The sequence below is a fragment of the Corythoichthys intestinalis genome, chromosome 4, assembly GCF_030265065.1.
Source record: "Corythoichthys intestinalis isolate RoL2023-P3 chromosome 4, ASM3026506v1, whole genome shotgun sequence".
NCBI classification, from domain to species: Eukaryota; Metazoa; Chordata; class Actinopteri; order Syngnathiformes; family Syngnathidae; genus Corythoichthys; species Corythoichthys intestinalis.
In genome coordinates, this window is record NC_080398.1 from 54,369,625 (window position 1) to 54,389,260 (window position 19,636).

At 38.2% G+C, this 19,636-nt stretch overlaps 1 protein-coding gene across 2 annotated transcripts in view; it reads left to right on the forward strand.

Moving 5' to 3' along the window:
* Positions 1-251: 251 nt before the first annotated feature.
* The window catches only part of zfpm2a (zinc finger protein, FOG family member 2a), a 219,671-nt gene continuing 200,286 nt past the window's right edge, over positions 252-19,636 (forward strand). The window contains exon 1 of one of the 2 annotated variants that reach the window (XM_057835246.1): positions 252-614. In XM_057835246.1, coding sequence (XP_057691229.1) covers positions 575-614 — 40 coding nt within the window. In that variant the 5' untranslated portion in view covers positions 252-574. The remainder of the gene's footprint in view (positions 615-19,636) is intronic. The other variant, XM_057835245.1, reaches the window with a different exon arrangement.

Here is a 19,636-nt window from a genome sequence, read left to right on the forward strand (position 1 = left end):
ATATGATGGTAGTAGTAATAATAATAGTATGTATATGTATTATATGTCAGTCTGATGTTAATATTTACTACCATAAGCAGCTGTAATTTGCCAGTTGTATCTCAAAATAGTCATTTGTATGTCAACTAAAGTTCACAGTGCCACGGCTACGGTGGCCGATGAGTAACATCGCTTATCTTCAAACAAAAGCTCGAAACCTCCACAGTTCGAGCACGCAGAACACCGCGAAGCTCAGCCTCATTACTGAAAGGATAGAGAGAAACAGAGGGCGAGAGAGTAAGAGAGAGAGAGAGGGGGGAGCGAGAGAGACAGTGTGAGCATGTGAGAGGAAGAGAGAGAGAGTGTGTGGCAAAGCCAAAGTCAGAGCCAGGAGGACAGAAAGATAAAGCGTACACAGACGGAACGATAGACGTTTAAAAAAAAAAAAAAAAAAAGTAGTTATATAGCCGCTTTTTCTCCTTTCCCCCCTTCTCAGTTAACCCCAGAAAACAAACAAAAAACCTGCTTGGATGAACCAAAACCTATCCATCTGTCAACAGTACACCTGGATTCACTGACCGGTCACGCAGCAGGCATGTCCCGAAGGAAGCAGAGCAACCCTAGACAGATCAAACGTGAGTTATTTCTTTTTTTTCCTCGGATGTTGTAGCTTGGCTTTGAGACGCTTGCCCAATATAATGAACGCTAGATTCAGTCCAGCTGTCGCTATTCACGTTGCGGGGAACGCACTTCAATTTGGGGGTTCTCAAGAGGTGAGTTCTGATCCAAATCCCGTGGTGCCGCCTCGTGACTCAAAAGTTTTACCGAACGTGCAAACTGAGCGAGAAAAGCGTTTATATTGCGTTTAGTTTGGTCCCACTTTAATTTAGTTTCTATCCACGAAATGTGTGGTGGTTACTTCTGTATCAGTGCATCTCTGAGTCTGCGTACTCATTTGTGTAGCCAGAGACAAATGTGTGTATATATATACAGTATATTCTGAACATGTTCTCTAAAAACACTAAAAACATCTTGTTTTAAAATATTATGCAATTGTTACTGAATACTTTTAGAATATTTAATTGACACAATTACACGCACGCGCTTACACGCACGCGCATGCACACACTCAAGGACACCACAACACGCCATGCATTTTCATTCACATGCAGGTGTGTGTAGCTCACTATACACCCACGTTTTACAGTAGAGCGTTTTTTTTTTGTAATGATAATTGAAATTACTTACCAGCAACACACCAGTAATATATGAAATACATATGTTGTTTATTTTTTAAATATAATTGTATTAAAACTGTTGGTTAATATTGTGATAATTGTATCTTGCAGTCTACACATAAAAATAAAAAAATCCCTAAATGTATTGGGTAGAATACCGTATGACTATTTTTAATTAGAATTTTTTTAAATTGATTTATAATGAACCCATGGCCAAATGAATTTGAAATTATAGTATCACAAATTAAGCTTCATATTATTTTTGTTTGTTTGTTATCTTGTTTATTTTACAACTCGGATGTATTGTTACCTCATTTCGACAGTCACACCCACATACTCACCAGCAAAGACATTCCAAAATCTTTGATACAACTGACAGGGTGTGTTTAATTATGAGTATGTTTAGTTTTGGTGTTTCTTCCAGCACTTGACTCTTGTTGGAGACACACTTTGGTGTGTAATCAGAGGTCACAATATCAAAATTCAGCCGCAAATAATTTGTCTTGAGCTCCAAATACATTTGTTTCTTCTCAGTGAAAACAATAAGTAGCGCGTGTGTGTTAGCATTTATTTGCATACACGTTGCATGCTCAAATTAATTTATGTATTTCATTAGTTTGTGAGCTTAAGCTTTGTACAATATTAATTCCAAAATATTTGTCTTTACCAGTTTTACGTTCGGCATTGATTTATCCATTATTATTATTATTATTTTTAGGTTCTGGTATAGATTTTTCCACTACATTTTCAACACTGATAATAATCCACTTTGAATACAAATTCACAGCTAAACATTTAATATGTCCAATTCTTAATTTCATATTGAAACGTTTGAATCGCTGTAACAACTTGTTTCATGACACCTAAAAATGAAACGGAAGGCCTTCCAACAAGTTGAATTTTTAGTCTCATTTTCGTAAGATTAAAAAATGATTGTTTTAAAAAATGTTTGGGGAAAAAGCATAAATAATATAAAATACATTTATTGATGTTTTTCAAACTTTTAGCTGAACATAGCAAACCCTTGGCACATCCAAAAACAAAGCAGTGTATGATATGAAGGACCAGCTCATCTTTGAGCTTATCCAATCGCAGTCCCCAGATGTTGTTGTCAAGCAAAGGAAGTCTTAACATTTATGTTGCAGTTTCATCATTGTGACCCAGCTGTGTGTGAATTAATATGTCATGTGTAAGATCATGTTAATGTGCAGCCGGGGTGCGGCTGTATAATCAAGCTCTAGTTGCCACCAGAAAGGTCACAAGGAGCCTAGATCCTCTCTCCCACCCCGGGAACTCTGGGGGAAAGGCATTGCATAGAAAGTCAGTGCAGACAGTCATTCTAAAGGACAAAAAGGTTGTTGGGCGCAGTGCCCCCACCACCACTGCCACCTCCACCCCCTCCTGCATACATTGGACTGTTATCTAAAATTGTGATTTATGCAGTATTTTAATATTTTGCTTATTCTTTCCCCTTGGGTGCTCTCTGAGCGGTGATAAAAAAGGCAATGCTGAAAGAGCACCATTAATTTGCTCCGATGACTGGGGAGATAAGGGCAGATAATGGGAAAGATAAGCAGGGAAGATATACCATCAGAAGCCCGATTATTGCCATTAAAATTCCAGCCTAGCAATCTGCAGCTGCCTGATAATTCCTTCTCCGTTTCCACCACTTTGGATGATAAGGCAAAAAATAGTCACTCACTACTCTTGATTAGGCTGCCTGGATATCCCGATAATACAGTGATAAATTATGTATTTCCTCACTTGTTTTTTTCCCGTGTAATGTTACACACATACACGCACACGCAACAGTATATAAATATATATATATTTTTTTTAATATAAAGCATACGATATTTTTTGCCCCATTTTCCTGTATCACCCACCCCTTTTCCAAGAAAGCGAAAACCTATACACTTTTATTGTAATAGGAGTTTGATAAAAGAAGAAGATAATGGTAGAGGTGTTTTGTGTGGGAGCACATATCAATGTTATCAGCTCATCTCCCTGGCCCAGCTGCTCGCTGCTGTTGTTTTTTGCCTTATCACCTCGTGCCAATATGCCAATAAATTGCCCAGATTGTTAGGCAGGTTAGTAGAATTGGACAAGAGTGATGAAAATATCGCTGATGCTCTGCGGATTGCGATTAGCTGCTGTAATATGATGTGAGAATGCCACCAAGTTCCGTGTATCCTCTCTTCTCACCCCCGCCCTTTCCTCCCTTCTTCAAGCAGCTGCTGGTGTCCATACCTCTATTGGTACTGAGAGGAGAACATTTTGATGCTTAATAGGAAGGAAAGATATGAACAAGCTGAATTGAAACCAGGCCCCTCGGAGTAATTTTTCTGCAAAATTGCCCCCCAAAGTTTCACAGCATAAAGGGGAATCTGGATGATGTAGGGGGTGCACCTCCGCTTGTGTTTATGGGAACAGCCCTCTGAGGCTGTGCTCAGACATCTAATGTCAAATGTACTTATTAAACTGACTTAGTGCTACAGCCTTAACTGTTGTCATCTTTATATGGACCACCTGAGAATTCTTACTGCTTTTTTTTTTTTTTTTTTAACCTCACATTATCCACTCGTAGCAAGCTGTAGCGATTACGGTTCCAACCACTGGGTTGTACACCAGGCACATTTCCCTGGGCTTAACACTATGTCATACTGTCATTATGCTTAATCTACTCTTACGATAGTGATCTCATTCAAAAAGATCACCTACTGCAGTGTACAATCATGTGTCTGGTTATAACTGACATATAATACCCACTGGAAAAGTGGAAAAAAGGGCTATCTTGATGTCTGAGATGATGAATGATATCTAAAGTGAAAATTAAATTTTAGGTCTTTGTTTGTTTTATAGCACTTTGAAATGGAAACTTAACACATACATAAACATGTTTATATGCGCATCTTTTGATTACCTTCATTTCAACACACACCAAAAATAGATACAAAATATCATTTCACAAAACACTTTCTCTCTCTCTTAAGAGCCCTCTGCTCTTAATCTACCCAGCTTTTGCATATGGCCACTTATGGAACGCCATACAGTGTTATCATATGAGTGACATCTCTATCTTTGAGGGGCATTTATCAGAGGAAGATTACAGTGGTAAAAGATAACAGGAGTGTTTACTGAGTTGTCTGCCAACAACCTGTGTGTGTCTGTGTGCATGTGTGTATGTTCTCCTGTAGACATTAGCACATACTGTACATCACGACAAGCATGTGCCCATGTGTTCTAGAAGAGAGCTGTGTTGAAGAATTATTTTTGTGGAGCTTGAAAATACTCCAATTTTCTCCCAATGTGGTGTTCTTGCAGAACTTGCTGTATGCTGCTAAGAGTTGTATCGTGCTGCCCTTTCACCTTGCCCACAAACACTGGCAACTGTGGTTGTCACATGTTCCGGGGGTTGGAAATTTAGAAAATATTCGTGTGTCTGCTTTGCTGTATGTTTGAGACTCTTTCTTTTATTAGGTGACGGTTGTTTTATATCTCCTGTGTTGCTGAATGCCAACTTTTACGCTAACATCTGTTTGCTGATAATAAACATGTCTTCTTTTTCTCGACATATAGTGAAGAATCCACAATTAACTCATTACTTCTGAAGCAAAAAAATATATATTTTCTTTTATTGTAAAAGAAACAGATGAAGAATATTTAAACACCTGAAGCACTGGAGCGATGAATGAAAAGATGGAAGCAGCTGTTGTTTTCTTTGTTAAAAAGAGCTGTGTGGCCCAATGGATGGGAATGTGTTTGTGCATTGGTCGATGACAATGTCTAAAGTTGTATTCAATGGCCCTTTAGCCTGTAAAGCCTAGACAGTGATGTGATATGTGGATGTGGGCAGGGTTGCAACCAAAGGTGCAGGTCACTTCCTTGCACAGTTTCCTCCTTATCTTCCTCTTTCCTGGATTCTTCTGTTATTATTCCAATAACTGCTTGACCAGTCTAGCATTGTTTGAGTTTTTTTTTAGGCACTTTTGCTGTCCAAATATTACAACATCAGAATCAGATGGTTTCATTTTTATCTTAAATAATATGTAGATGTGTCTTTAATTAATGAATTTTCATGCTTGTATTGTCACTCTGTGTTGTTGTTGTTTTTAATTACTTGCGTGATTCTCTGTTTATTCAGATTTGAAATCAGGAATGCCTATTGAGCCCCCAGGTAACAATGACTTTCAGCCTGTTTTAAGTTAATAGCCTTGGCTCTTGCTTGTAAGGATCAATATTGGTAATAATTAATCAGCATTATCAAGCACAGGATCTAGTTCCATTTGTTGTTACATCAGCAAAATATCAATAAAGAAGTCGACTCCCTGATTGTCATGGCAACTTCATCTCTAAGGTCAAAGAGAGTTTATCTTATCTTGCTGCCGAGAGTGGCAAACTGCTTAGGAATCTAGTTTAGACTGAAAGATCATTGATTTAGGCTTTCTTTTACCCCCACCTTGTTGTTTCAGGACAGGAGGTGGGGGCCTGAGAAAGGCAACATTCTAATCACAACAGAGATGTAAGATTTAAATATTGATGTACAAAGGCCATTACAAGCAAAGAGGGCCTCTGGTCTTGCTGTTGTTCAAGTACGTCCTTTTAAGACCCAGACAAAGCTTTGATTATCAGAGGTGTCACTGTGGAGTGTATCTGTATAGCTGACAGTGTGGGACTGCAGGGGAGATCAGTTTCCTGCAAACACAGACACAGAATATTAAAAGGTCCAAGTCAGCACCCTATTCAGTCTACCGATTGTAGGGTATACTGTACTTAATATGATCTATTATGAAACAATGTCATTATAGCAATATTTTTGTTGGTTTTTGAGATTACAAGATAAACAACTAGATTAGAAAATAAATTTGTAGAAAATCTCCTTTGTAACTGTTGGAGACAATTTTAGTACAGACAGTGGGATAAAATCCACGTATATATACTGGGCCATAGCAGATAAGAGGACCATGTGTCACATTAAAGCTAAACTTAATTGTCCTTGCATAGGTCATCTGAAAAATGGTTTGTTCGTACAACCAGATCCAACGAGTGTGCAATACAGCTGTCAAACCATTGAGTTTTGTCAGATGTTTCTAAAATGATTTGTCTAAATTGCTGTTCAGACTTTTTTTTTTTTTTTTTTAACGAATAATTTCCATTTTTAGAAGCCTAATCAAAGAAATGATAACTTTAGCTTGAAATACGTGCATTGATGCTGTCCTTAAGAAAAACTGAAAACCAGGTAAATTAGTTTTTATATACGGAACCCCAAAGAGTCATACTTAAATAAATAAAAGCAACATTTTGAAATACAGTAAATACCATTGAGATAAATATCAGACAAATTATGTAATATGGCCCTTAAAATTGGAAAATACAGTAATATTATTAAAAAAGATTTTACAAGAGCCACAAAAGCCTTTTTATTTCCCAATGCCGTTTTTCAGAACAATGAGATTTTACAAGATAAATTGTGTTTATCACGTTTTTTTTTTTTTTTTTCATGATGTCTTTTTCCACATGGGCCTTTTTATTTCATAATGTCATTTCCCAGCACAATAAATTATGTTCTGTCAATCAAAAACATAAGGTGGAGTCGGTTAAGTGATTGGCTGGATCCTGGAGTCTTCTTAGCTGCGTTAGCATTTGGTTGCGTCACTTTCAGAGTTACTCAGAGAAGTTGCGAATCGGTTGGATAGTACTGAAAGGCCTTTACCTCAGCCTGAGCGAGGATTTCAGCAGCAGTGTGTTTTTGATGAGATGGTTTCTGGAAGTTTACCTAACAGTTCATCGATGCTACCAAATGCTCACACAGTGAGCCAGACTCCACGAATCGGCCAATCACTTAATTGACTCAGCCTTATGTTTTTGATTGACATAACACAATTCATTGTACTGGAAAACGACAATAGTGTGCTGAAAAACGACATTATGAATCAAAAAAGGCCATTATGGGGAAAAAAAACCCATGAAATTAAAAAATATTTTGTGAAAAATGCTTTTGTTTTGTAAAATCTTTTTCGTAATAAAAATATGATCTTATTCTACAATTTAAGGGTCATATTACATATTTTGTCCGTTATTTATCAAAATGGTATTAATTTCAAAATGTCTTTATTTTTTAATTTAAGACTCTTTTGGGGTTCCGTATTGATAGAGGTCTTTGTGTGCTTCATATGTAATTGCAATGTGGTCGATTTTTCTCAGGTGCACGGTCCAATCTGAGCTATTTAGCTAAAACGGCAGGCCAGGGTGCTTGGATGTTCCTCATCACACTCAGAGTGTTCCTTGGGATTGGAGCAGGGGCAATGCCTGCTTTTTTCCACCCCATCCTTTTCTTGCCTCGGGGACACAATTGCCTCATTTAACATTCTCTAGCCCAGCCAAGAAAGGAAATAGCAAGGCTGAGTAAGAGAGGCTGCCACACATCATGAATTCTTCTTTCATTTAAGTAGAACTCCTCCTTTCACCTTGGTGATGCACATGGATTAGGAATGGAGTCATTGTACAATTAAGGGGTTGAGGGGTATTGCAGTTGTTTTTATGCCATCAACATGGCATGTGGTTTCATAATGCCTCTCCAGATGCCACAGTAGTTCTAGAACTGCACAATAAAATACTCAAATGCTGAAAAAAAATCAGCTTTAGGTTTGGTAGTCATCCACTACAAATTCCGAAATAAAATTCCATTCAAGAATGAATCTGAAGATATATTCGTACTCTGTTGAGCTTAAAAGCAAAATTATTGTCAGATTCATAATGTGCATACCAGCCAATTTTCTCCTCAGTACTGTGTGAAACTGACAACTCAGAGTATATTAATAGTAATAATCATTTCATGTTCTTATTCATTATTCATTCATAGGTTTACATGATTTTTTAAAGGGTACCACATATAGAAATACATGTAATTCTTAAAATATAAATGTTAATGTGAGTTATAATAATTTGATATTACCACCCCTCTTATGTTTTTGTTTTAATAAAATGTGTAAAATTAGTTTAACTAGTAGGTCACCATTGTTGTTGACGACGCAATGCATTCTGGGTGGTGACGTCACTGGGTGGAACTGCCAGGCTACCACAGTGTCACTCTTTAGCTACATAAATATGTCGTCTGTTCTGCCCTTTGAACCTGAGCGCAAAAGTGATGAGCAGGAAAAGAGATGAGCAGGACAGCACTGTCGATATTTTACATAATGAGCACCAAAAGCAATTAAATGAAGGTCTCCAGTGGGATTCAAAACCGCATTTTCTTTGTGACAGACGAGCTACGGCGTGGCGAGCTACGCGTGGCGTTCCAGTCATAATTTTCCCTATAAAGCAATCGCAACCCACATGCGTTGTCTTTCTCTGTGTGGTAAAACCTGAAAGGGAAGCGCAACTGAAACGAAAGTGCGGCAGGGTTGACCACGGAATTAGGTAACACGGCTCACTTCCGACAGCAAGCAGACAACAACAACATAGTGATTGTGTAAAATGGTTTATTGAACACACAAAAAACACTCGATCGTGAAAAGGGAGACACAAAAAGGGTCCGTGACAGTAGGTCTGGATCAATTTAAAAAAAAAAAAATGATGGAAAACCGCGTTGAGAGGCAGACAAATGGAACAAATAAGGCAATGATGCAACTAGCAACGAAGGGATATACAACTGTCAAATGGCAGCAAGTCCATATCTCGGCAAGCCGCCTAGGATCAGTTTAAAGACACTGCTGATGAGCTGGAATTGGATGCAGGTACAACGTTGGAAACTCATCCCACAGCTCTGTAACAAAACAATCTGACCAGCAGCAGAATGTGAAAAAATCATTCCAGTTGTCATACTAGCTTTGCTTGCTAGCTAGCACAGCTATTCTCCCAGTCCAGACCAACAGCGTCATTAACCCCAGTGTTCATTGCGCGGGTAAAACATGGCGCCCTCCGTAGGTCAAAACATGTACTAAATTTTATAGATTTTTAAATCAATGGCAATAATATATGTGTTTATACAGTCTGTACTGTATATACATTAGAGCCTACAAGTCTTCAGGTCCGAGGTTACCTTTAAAGCTTTGGTCATGGTTCATTGTGTAGCACTACCATAGCGGGTTGATATTCTGTCAGTAGGGCTCTTGATGCATATTTGGTGATCACTATACAATGATGAGGAAGGGAGAGGCCAGGTAAATAAATGTGAAGAAGGATTTTAGGAGGAAGTCTCAAAAGTATGAGGACTGTGCTCATAGAGCATTGTGGAAATGTCAAGTGCAGTTTTGGGATGATTTTGAACGAAGAACACAACAAGTGTTACTTTTGTCATTATATAAAGCAAATTATTTTGTTCCTCAAAGAGAATTTATTTGAAAACTTTGAAATAAAGTACCCTTTAATGAACAGTGCATTCCAATATGCAGCCCACTCAATAAAATCCAGAAATTGTCTTTTACAACTTGATTTTAAGTGTATAAGATTAGATTAATGAGGCACACTGATCACTAAAAACATGCTGAACTTCAAAATTTGTGATATTTACTAGAATTAAAGAGCATAAATAAATCCAACCCAGCCTGTAATGCTAGGTATTATTGATGTTTTTTTTAGGGTAGTGGTGGTGGGGAGGCACAAAATCATGAAATCAACACAACATTAGGGTTAGGAATAAATTTGTGTGTCTGCATTGTTACTGAATGAAGTCTCTTTTTAGGTAATTTTGATTCATCATTTTCAAAGCAATATTTGCAGATGTTAATTATTGGCTTTGACATCATGGATGAAGAGAAAGAAAGGGACTCCTTAAAATTCACTCACTTATCACTCAATATTGTAATCAATATAAAAGGCATCTGTGTCTTAAATTATCTTCTTTATGATAGTTAATGCATACCAATTCCAAAGCAGGATAGCGGCTTGCACATCACTGAGTGACACTCTAATAGCTGTTCGGGCCAAATCTCTCGCTTGACAGGAATTACTAGAAATATATTTTTTTTAAAAAATTCAGGAGCGACAGTCCATTGCAGAACTTTACATTCGGATGAAATGCACCAGGCTTTAAGGATAGTTAAGGCATAGGTGGCAACAGAGGATTAAGGCAACAAGCCTTTCAGTTCAATTTGTACATCAGCATTTTCTACCAGACGAATGGTATAAAACGCACAGCATCTTAAGGGTTCAGTGGAAAATCACTAATGACAAGGCTTTGTAAATAGATAAACAATTTATGTCAAATGTGCTTAAAATATAAAACAAACTTCAAAACATGTTAATACTTTCAAAATGCTGCGTTTTGATTTGTGCCGTTTCAAAGCTCCTAAAGCTGTTGAATGCGCAGCTTACACCTCAAGTCATCATAGGGCATATCTTTCTGCTTAGCAGAAAGTGCTGCAATGTAAATAGTCTTAATTCAGTTCTAATAATCAGAAACGAGAATATATATTGATTATATATTCTATAAATACTTCTGATCAGATAAGACGATGTGTGCGAGAAAGGAAGCGACATGATGCAAAGTGCACATCTGCTATTTATTATCTCAAATCAGGCCTTGCTAAGTGGCTAAGTGAGTAAACATCCTGGGAGAGAAGCCTTTACTATTATTTCAGAATCAGCCAATTTTCTTTGTGCATTTCAGAGAACGCTTATCTAGTAATTACTGAAAACTATTGACATCGAGCAAGTGTAAGCCAGCTAAAATGGCATTTTGTTTCATGCTATCAGATTGGATTTTTATCAGAGGTTTATGCATCCCTGAAAACCAAGGATAACAGGCTCAAACCGGCGATTTTTAGAATGACAGCAGAATTAAGTGGCAGATTTTGAAAAGCTACAATCATCCCATACGGCGCTCAGTTCAGGAAGTGACTGTGAATCTCTGAGACATACATTTGACCATAATCAAGTTTTTTTAAGCTTCAGAAACGGGGTCAGTGGATAAGCTTGAGAAAACAGGGGGGGAAAGCCTTCTATGATGGACGAGGAGGAAATCTGATTGATTGATGTCCGCCGGCTTTGCCACCATCACAAGCCAGTTGACAGTTAGTTTGGGATCAGATGATTTCACTCTCAAGATTGGGGTTGAGGGGAAGCTAGGCAAATATGAAGGACACAAAGGTCAATGGCTTCTCTCCTCCCTGTATCTATCTTTCCCTGGCAATAGCTGCCTTTGACAAACTGTAATATGTTGCCAAGCTTTGTGGCAGGAGGACACATGGTCATAGTTTGTACAGTAATATCCTATTGCAGTAATCTCACAAGGAATGATTGAAAGTGGTGGAGGAATCTGGTACCGACAGAGACCCGTTGACATCATCAGCTGCAGTCGACTGGCAGATGTCTCTTGACTTGTTTGAACTGAACGTTCCCAGAGGATGGAGTAAGTTAAACAACTGCTTTGACTTGAAACGATCTGTTATTGTAGGGAGAATCTGATAAGACACCCCCGTATTATGTGTTTGTGGAGCAAAGAGGCCAAAATCGTGGAATCAGTGGTGAGTCTTGTTTTGTGGTTTTGGAGAAAGACCAACATGGAATTGTGACAAGAGATGATTGGGTACATATTGTAAATAAACACCTAAGTATTGCTTAGTTTCCCCTTACTCTTAGTGTCTGGGTTCCATAAAACATTTAGTCTTCTGTCATTATTTAGATCATTTCTTATGTTAAAGCGGAGCCTTATGTGCCTAGAGTGGTGCCTGTTGTTTAATAGAAAGCCCTCTGAGGGTCCATGGACATATCTGACACTTCCATTAGCTTTGAATGGAGCTGCTCTCAACATCAAGGTCTCACTTGTAATGAAGTGGCTGTGTAAATGGAAGTAAAATTCAACAAATGTGAAACTTGTTTTAATCAGGTCTTCATTGTAGCCTCCATTCTGAGCAACTAGCCAAACAATACAAATCCTAATCTTCCAAACCCAATGGAACTGGACATCATTTATGTGAGGAAACAACAACTCTTTGTTTGTTTGAAGTGGTTAATATGACAATGTTCTTGTCAAAGACTCAGGGTGAATAAAATGGGTTTGTAATTACCATAATTATCTCTTATATGTTTTCAACTAATGATGTCCGTTAAATGCTTGAGGCTTCATTTAAAGACTGCCTCGCTGTAGGTTGGCTTAGTCTCATAATACAGCATGTTACATTACACTGCGCACAACTAATGAACTTCTTTCATCAAAGATGCTTATCATACTGTGCCTCTTAGGGGAAAAGCCAATATACTTCAGCTTTTTGTTACAGTTGGATTAGAACAATTCTTATAGTTCTCACTTATCTTTCAAATTTTCTCTACATGTGATAGTAACCCAATTGGCTTCATGTCCAAACAGGATGGCGCTCTAATCTAGACCGCTGCTCGCTTCATGTAAAACATCTCATTTTGTGGCTCAGCCTGGTCTCTGTCTTATCGTTACACAATTCACTGAACTCTCTGCGATTTTCTTTGTGGCAATTTATTTAAATTCCCTCATGTTTATATATTTCTTGTCTTCTTTCATTCATAATGAATGCCTTTCACAAGTTCAAAGACTCATCTTCCCAGACTTTGGTAACTTTACAGATATGGATTCATTGTGGGGACGGGGGTGAGAGAAAAGCTGCTTTGTTGGAGAGCAGAAGTGGGAGTTTTAGTATGCCTGACGCCAGTCACTGTTCTCAGACGGGAACCTGAGCTAACCTTGATACACAACGCAGATTTAAGTGCTCTAACAGTTTGCACCTCAGCAGGTCGAGAGATCATGCTTGAATACGTGTGGGCTCTTCTGTCCATCGCAAAAGCCTTCAGTCGTGTATGCGGCTTGGCTCCTGTGGCTGCTTTGGTCTTTGTCCATCACCTATCAGCATATCAACAGTGTCTCTGAAGCCTGCTTGTATAATGCACCATTTATGGCTTTGTGGATGGAGATGGCGGTTGGGCGGTGGAATAGCTCCAGGCCTTTCCCTCAGTGAGTGGATTAACGGCGGCCTGCTTTAGTGCACTCTGCCACGGTGTGAAATCGGGCTCGCTTCGGCGCCGGTGATGCGGCTTCCCCTCTCTCCCTTTTTCTTTCTGTCTCCTCTTCTCTCGCTCTTTCCTCACCTCCATGCAAAGCCTCTCGCTGCCATCTGTGAAATGTGGAAACTCTGTGTCTAAGTTGAGTTCAGATCCCATCCCCACCACCAAGCTGTAGCCAGGAAGCAAATGGGCAGCCAGTTAGTAAGGGGGGTGCAGAGGAGAAGGAGGGAGAGATGAAGAAGGGGAGGGAGGGCGATGAGCTCACTGATGTTGTGCCGCGTGTGCAGGAACCCTGCCTGTTCTCCGCGGGCGAGTTGGAGGCGGGTCCGGGCCTGGGTGCTGGCCGAGAGATCGCTGGTTTCTGCGAGCAGGTCCAAATCCCCCTTCTCTGTATTTCTGTGTCGATGCGAGGCGGTGGCATAGCTCCCCTGAGCCCCTGCCCAGTCCTTTGAAGATAAGATGGTGATACAGAGTCCCTTTCGGTACGATGCTAACTGATGGTCTTTGTGTGACATGCCTCTCTTCACTGGAGCCTGCAGCTAAAACACCTATGGTCTTTACTGAAATGATTTGGCTGTAAAGCCTCAGGTCAAATTGGATCATGAAAAAAGCAGCTAAATGATAGTGTGTGTGTTTTGACTCTTCCTTTTCTTTTTTTATTATTTCTGATTCTTCAATAACTGTTGTGACTAGGGCTGCAGCTATCGAATATTTTAGTAATCGAGTAATCGACTGAAAATTCTATCGATTGATCGAGTAATCGGATAAAACATTTTATTTTAGGTAACGAGCAATTATAAATATAGATGAGAAAACAAGACATTTAATCCAATATTGAACAATTTTCACTCAATCAATGTCTTTATTTTCGATGCACATTGTTGAAAACAGCCAACAATTGCATCTCAGATGTGACTAGAAAAAAAAATTCACTGCTTTCACTCAAAAAACTTGTAGATCTTATATAAAAAAAAAAAACAACACATTTCTTACCTAAAAATGTAATCACGCTTGATAACACACATCACTTGAAAGCTACATGTTTTTTTCCCACGGGTTTCAATTTAATTTCTATTTGTGTCAAGCTATTTTTAAGTTAGTTAGTCTAAACTGATAGGATTTTGAGTTTTTACAGTGTTCAAAATAAATGTATGATACCTGCTGTATTGGAGCACATTAGGGACCAGTGCTACTTGGTGTTTTATTCAGCAATGGCTACTGAGCAAAAACTGACAGTTAGCTTTATTATGTTTTAATTTTACACCCTCATCACTCTACAGCACTGCATTTTTACAGATTAAATAAAGCCTGTATGTAAGACACGTTAGCCACGCATCGCCAGTGGTCATAATCAATAGAAACCTAGCCCTCCGAAGGGCTAACGTTATGTGAGCGAGTGACAGTAACGTTATATTTATTAGCGCTGAGAAGTCTACTGCTTAAAGATGGCGGCTATTTACGAACGCTGCCCAGACGCGGCCGAGTCTGTCATTGCGCATCTAGTCCTAAATGTATGCGATATCTGAGACGCATCGGACACACTAGCGTCATGCGGGCGTAGTTTTTAGCAACGTCGGTGTAGTTTGTAGTGGCTGTCGGCTGCAGTAAGTTTTTGTTTTTTTTTTTGTTTTTTTTTGTTTCTTCCTCTACGCACGTGACGTCAGTGACGTTAAAAGTAGTCCGGGCAAAATGTGATGCTTAGAGCTGGCAAAATTAAACGATTCCTCGAGGTGAATAAAATTACTCGGATCAGTTTTTAAACTCGAGTTGCTCGAGTATTTGTTTCAGCTCAAGTTGTGACTATCTTTGCATGCACGCTGCCTTCTTGACATCCAAATTTCTCCAAGACCTTGACCAATTAATTGTCTTCTTACCCTTGCTGGTTACTAGTTATACTGAATAGGGTCTGCGTATGCTCTGGGAACTGCGTTGTATTCTGAAGTACGGCACAACAATGAACACACAGCTTTGTAATGAAAGATAATTTTGACTCTAAAGAAAGTGGAAGGGCTTTTACATTTGAAAACAAAAACATGAATATCTATCAAAAATAAACATACGTACAAAATGCAAAATGAATTTAGAGGCGTGATCCAGACTCTGTTTTACATGATAGATCAATTCCCCTACCTTGTGTCTGTAGTCTGAGTGCCTACATGTCTGATCAGTTTGAATTTTTTTATTTATTAAGTCATTGCCCGCTCATGTTAGTGATAGGCAATACCAGACATTTTTTATTTAATACAATTAAAAAAAAAAAACAAACAAACAAACACCAATACTTGTGTGAAATACTTGTGTAAAATGTGTTTTGGTCGTATCATATTAGTGATAAAAAAAATATATATATATATATATATATATATATATATATATATATATATATATATATATATATATATATATATATATATATATATTGCTTTTTTCTTCATGAAAGGTACACTATATAAAAGCAGAATTGGAATTCACTTGAGCCACAAATACATTCAGAACAATAAAATGCTAGAAACTTCAATAACGGATACACAAATAATAATGTCAAGAAATGGTCTTCATCCAGTTAGCTCGTTTAATGATTGTGGCCTTTTTTTCATTTATTATTTTGTATCAACACTTTTTAAGTGACGCCCAATTGATATTTATGAGAGAATCGATATATCAACACAAAGAAATCAATATGTCCACTATCTCATGCGCAGTTAAGCAATGGATAGGTCCAGGACCTTTAAATTGTAAACTGGCAGACAACATGTTCACTGTGATTCCAATCAAGGCTACATGGTGCAAAACTTCATAGCATATGGACTTAATTTCGGCATCGAGCTCTATGTTAGTTTGTTCTGTTAATCGACTGATGATATATACGCAGCTCGACTAGACCTTTACAATATAAGCTTGAAGCATTTTTTTCTCTTTTATTTATTTTTTTTTTTTACACGTAAATACAAGGTTATTACACAAATGACGTTGCAGAGTTTGTGTGCCCAAACTGCTGCATGGCAGATGATACTTGAATGTAGAATTTAGGTCAGGATCGGTGCTCCACTCTACCGTACTTTTACACATATATTTTGCATTTTAGAAGAATCCAACCCATTTAAAAATATGTGTTGTAATTTCAATTAAATAATTCCATTTAAATCCCCTACCATTTCTTGCAATTTATGCCCCATTCACATCCATAATGGGTAGTCTGACTGCACCCAACATGTATTGACATTATTTCTAATTGGCCTGGTTAATTTTTACATCCACTTGCCAATACTCCCACTTCTGCCATTTCAATGTTTGAAATGATCAGACTACTTTAAAATGATGAAATCAACATTTCCTCTAGTTTCTTCTCTCCCCTTTGTGGTTTTGAGGTTAAGATTAAGGCATAATATCTTGTGATTGCGCTGTAGTACGATGGCTCGGAAAGTTGAATCGGGGTCCAGCGACACATCATCTTTCCATAGACAATGTGAATCTCTCTAGCTCATCAGGGATGGGGCGTTGATTGCTTTTTGATACCCCTCCAACATGGATGAGGTCCTGCATACATCAGTTAATTAGCATGTACTTACAGTGTGTGTGACAGCCCCGACAGACCCCACACTTCTCATCAGATCCTCGGCCCAAGTGCTCTAACCACACTCAATGAATGCTTTATAGAATTCCTGACAAGAAAAGCTATAACGTGCACACAGGGTTATCGGTTAGTCTGTGTGTGTTCGCTTGTGTCTGTTGTGTATGGTGAAGCAACTGTCTAAATGAATAGACGAAGACGAACTTTCATTTTTTTTGGCTGCTTAGTTAGTTGATTATGAAAAGGAAAAAAAAAAAAAAAAAACGATTTCCATAGAACTTCGTGGCTGAAGGTCTAAGGCCGCAGTAGGCGCGGGTTTTCATTGCAACCTATTAAGAGGACACCTTTTCACCAATCTTGTGTCTTACAAGTGCAATCAGTTGATTGCGGTCAGGTTCTTCTTGTTTCCCCGGACCTCTCATTGGTTAAACTGCTTGTGCTGGATCAGTTGTAACAAAGACCAGGACCCATGCGGCCCTTGAGGGCCGGTTTGTCCTGGTCTAGGTCCTTTTCTACTCAACTATGGTGCTATAGTTACATCATACGGTTATAGGGGCCAATATAGGCAATAGCATATTCTATATATTTAATGATAACACCATGCTTTGGTTCCGGAACAGTTCAGCTAAACATGCAAGTAACGTGAGATAACTTCATGCTGCACCTAGTTAATGTTGGCTGCTTTGTTAGGATTCTAACATTTAGAGCTTGAACTCTAAATGGATAGTGAAGCAGTGGGAAAGTTGAAGCAGCTAATTAGGCCACACAAATGACTAAGGAGTATCATTCTGTGCACCTCGATGATAATGTGAGTGTAAAGCATCACATTAGGACTAGCAATTTTTCACTGCATTTTGGATTGTGGGGCATTTAAGTAAGTCATACAACTAGTAGTTATGATTGTCCCGACAACACACAGCCATGCAAACACATGTGCTGAACTGTAGAAGTTACTGAACAATGACTATATTATTTCAAAAAGGCATCCTGTTACACCGCAATTACTTGTGGGAAACAAGACACTCTGGTATGCTCCCCAAAATGTATAGAATAAAGTGGAGTGTGATGCAGTAGAACACACATCTAATTGTTTTTTCTTCTTTTTTTTTTTTTTTTAAACAGATGATCTTGACTTGGATCTTAACTCCAATAAAGTGTTATTTTTTCTTTCTTTCTTTCTTTCTTCCTCTCGGCACAAGCCACATCTGAGCAGGAACACTCCACTTCTTATTTCACTGGTCATACGTTATTGAATATCATTTCAGATAAGCACTATAATCCTTTGGTGGAGAAGTGATGTATATTGACCAGCTCAATGGTGGTGATACGATGCATGTCTCAGATATGGAAATGGTAAATTCTGATTTATCTCAGTTCTAATATCACACAAGAAGGAATACTGAGTGAAGCCCTTTTTTTTTGTTGTCAGTTATCATTGACCCCACAGTAGCAAAAATGTACTTGTCATAGGGGAAACTTATTTCGTATACTCAGCTGAATTTGCAAATGAAAATTGCATAATAAAATGCTGATCCAACATTACAACCAGTAGTCGGACTCTGATAACAACATCCTTACTTTGCGTCAATTATATTTCACGTTTTTTTTCAATGGCCTCAGTATGTTTTCACATTTGTTCAATATAGATACAGTGTTTAAGTTGTTATTTCAGTCATTGTTTGACAATTGAACCTAAACAATATACCAGATAAAATTTAAATATTTGCAGTTATAGTATAATTGTTTTGCCCCCCCCAGTTTTTTTTTTTTTTTTTTACACTGGTGCCTTGAGATGCAGGTCTAATTTGCGCAAAACTCATTTACCTCACATTCTTTTCCACTAAAATAAACAGAAATTCCATTAATCTGTGTCAGCCTCTTACAAGAAGTCAAAGAATATTTGTGTATATTGCAGTTGTTACATCATTTAATAGATTGAAATGCAGTCAATTGTTTTTGTCACACTTTTTGCATCAAATAAATGAAGTAGAATATAATAGACACACATACAGTGGGGAGAACAAGTATTTGATACACTGCCAATGGGAAAACCCATTGGCAGTGTATCAAATACTTGTTCTCCCCACTGTATAACATACATGGTGAAAAAAGAAACGTCATAACCACTAAGAAGCAATATTAGTTGTACTTAGGAATGAAAGAATATATGCCTGTGAGTAGTTTGTTTTCCAACATCCGTTGCTTAAACCACACAGGAATTAAATGCAACAATCAGTGCTTTTCTTTGTGTGGTATTAGTGTTATGACAGCTCACTTAAATGTAGGGGTTTTTTTAAATAGAAAAAATGTAATCATCCTGTTTTTTTTTGTTTGATTTTTTTGTTTGCCAAAAAATTGAAGCCTCTATTTCTTTTCTTTTTTTTAATTATATGATTTTTTTCTCTTACTTACTCTGTTTGACAGCTGCTTGTTGTTTAGTGAGTTCAGTCACTGCGACTATGCAGCGCTGTTATCTCAAGTTTGCACTGGCCAGTCAAAACAAGAAATTGGCAGTATGACAGCTTGCGTTTCAAAATACTCATCAGTCAAGTCATTTGTATCTCAAGTCACTATATTTTCTATACACTTTCCCTGGTCCCAAAACCTGGGTACATGCTGGATTAAGCCTGTCGCGATATATGATAAGTCAGTTAATCGCACGGTAAATAAAAATGTAGGCGGTCATTTTCCCGGCTGCGATTTGTTGCCGCATGTGTGAGTACATGCATATATTTGTGCGTGCGTGTGTTTGCGTGTGTTGCGTGCACTCGGCACACGTGCGTGCACAGAATTTGTGAAGAAGGCACGCTGCACTGTCTTCGGTGACTGAGTCCGAGCGTACTCTAACACGCAAAATGCCTTTTCTTTTGAAGTG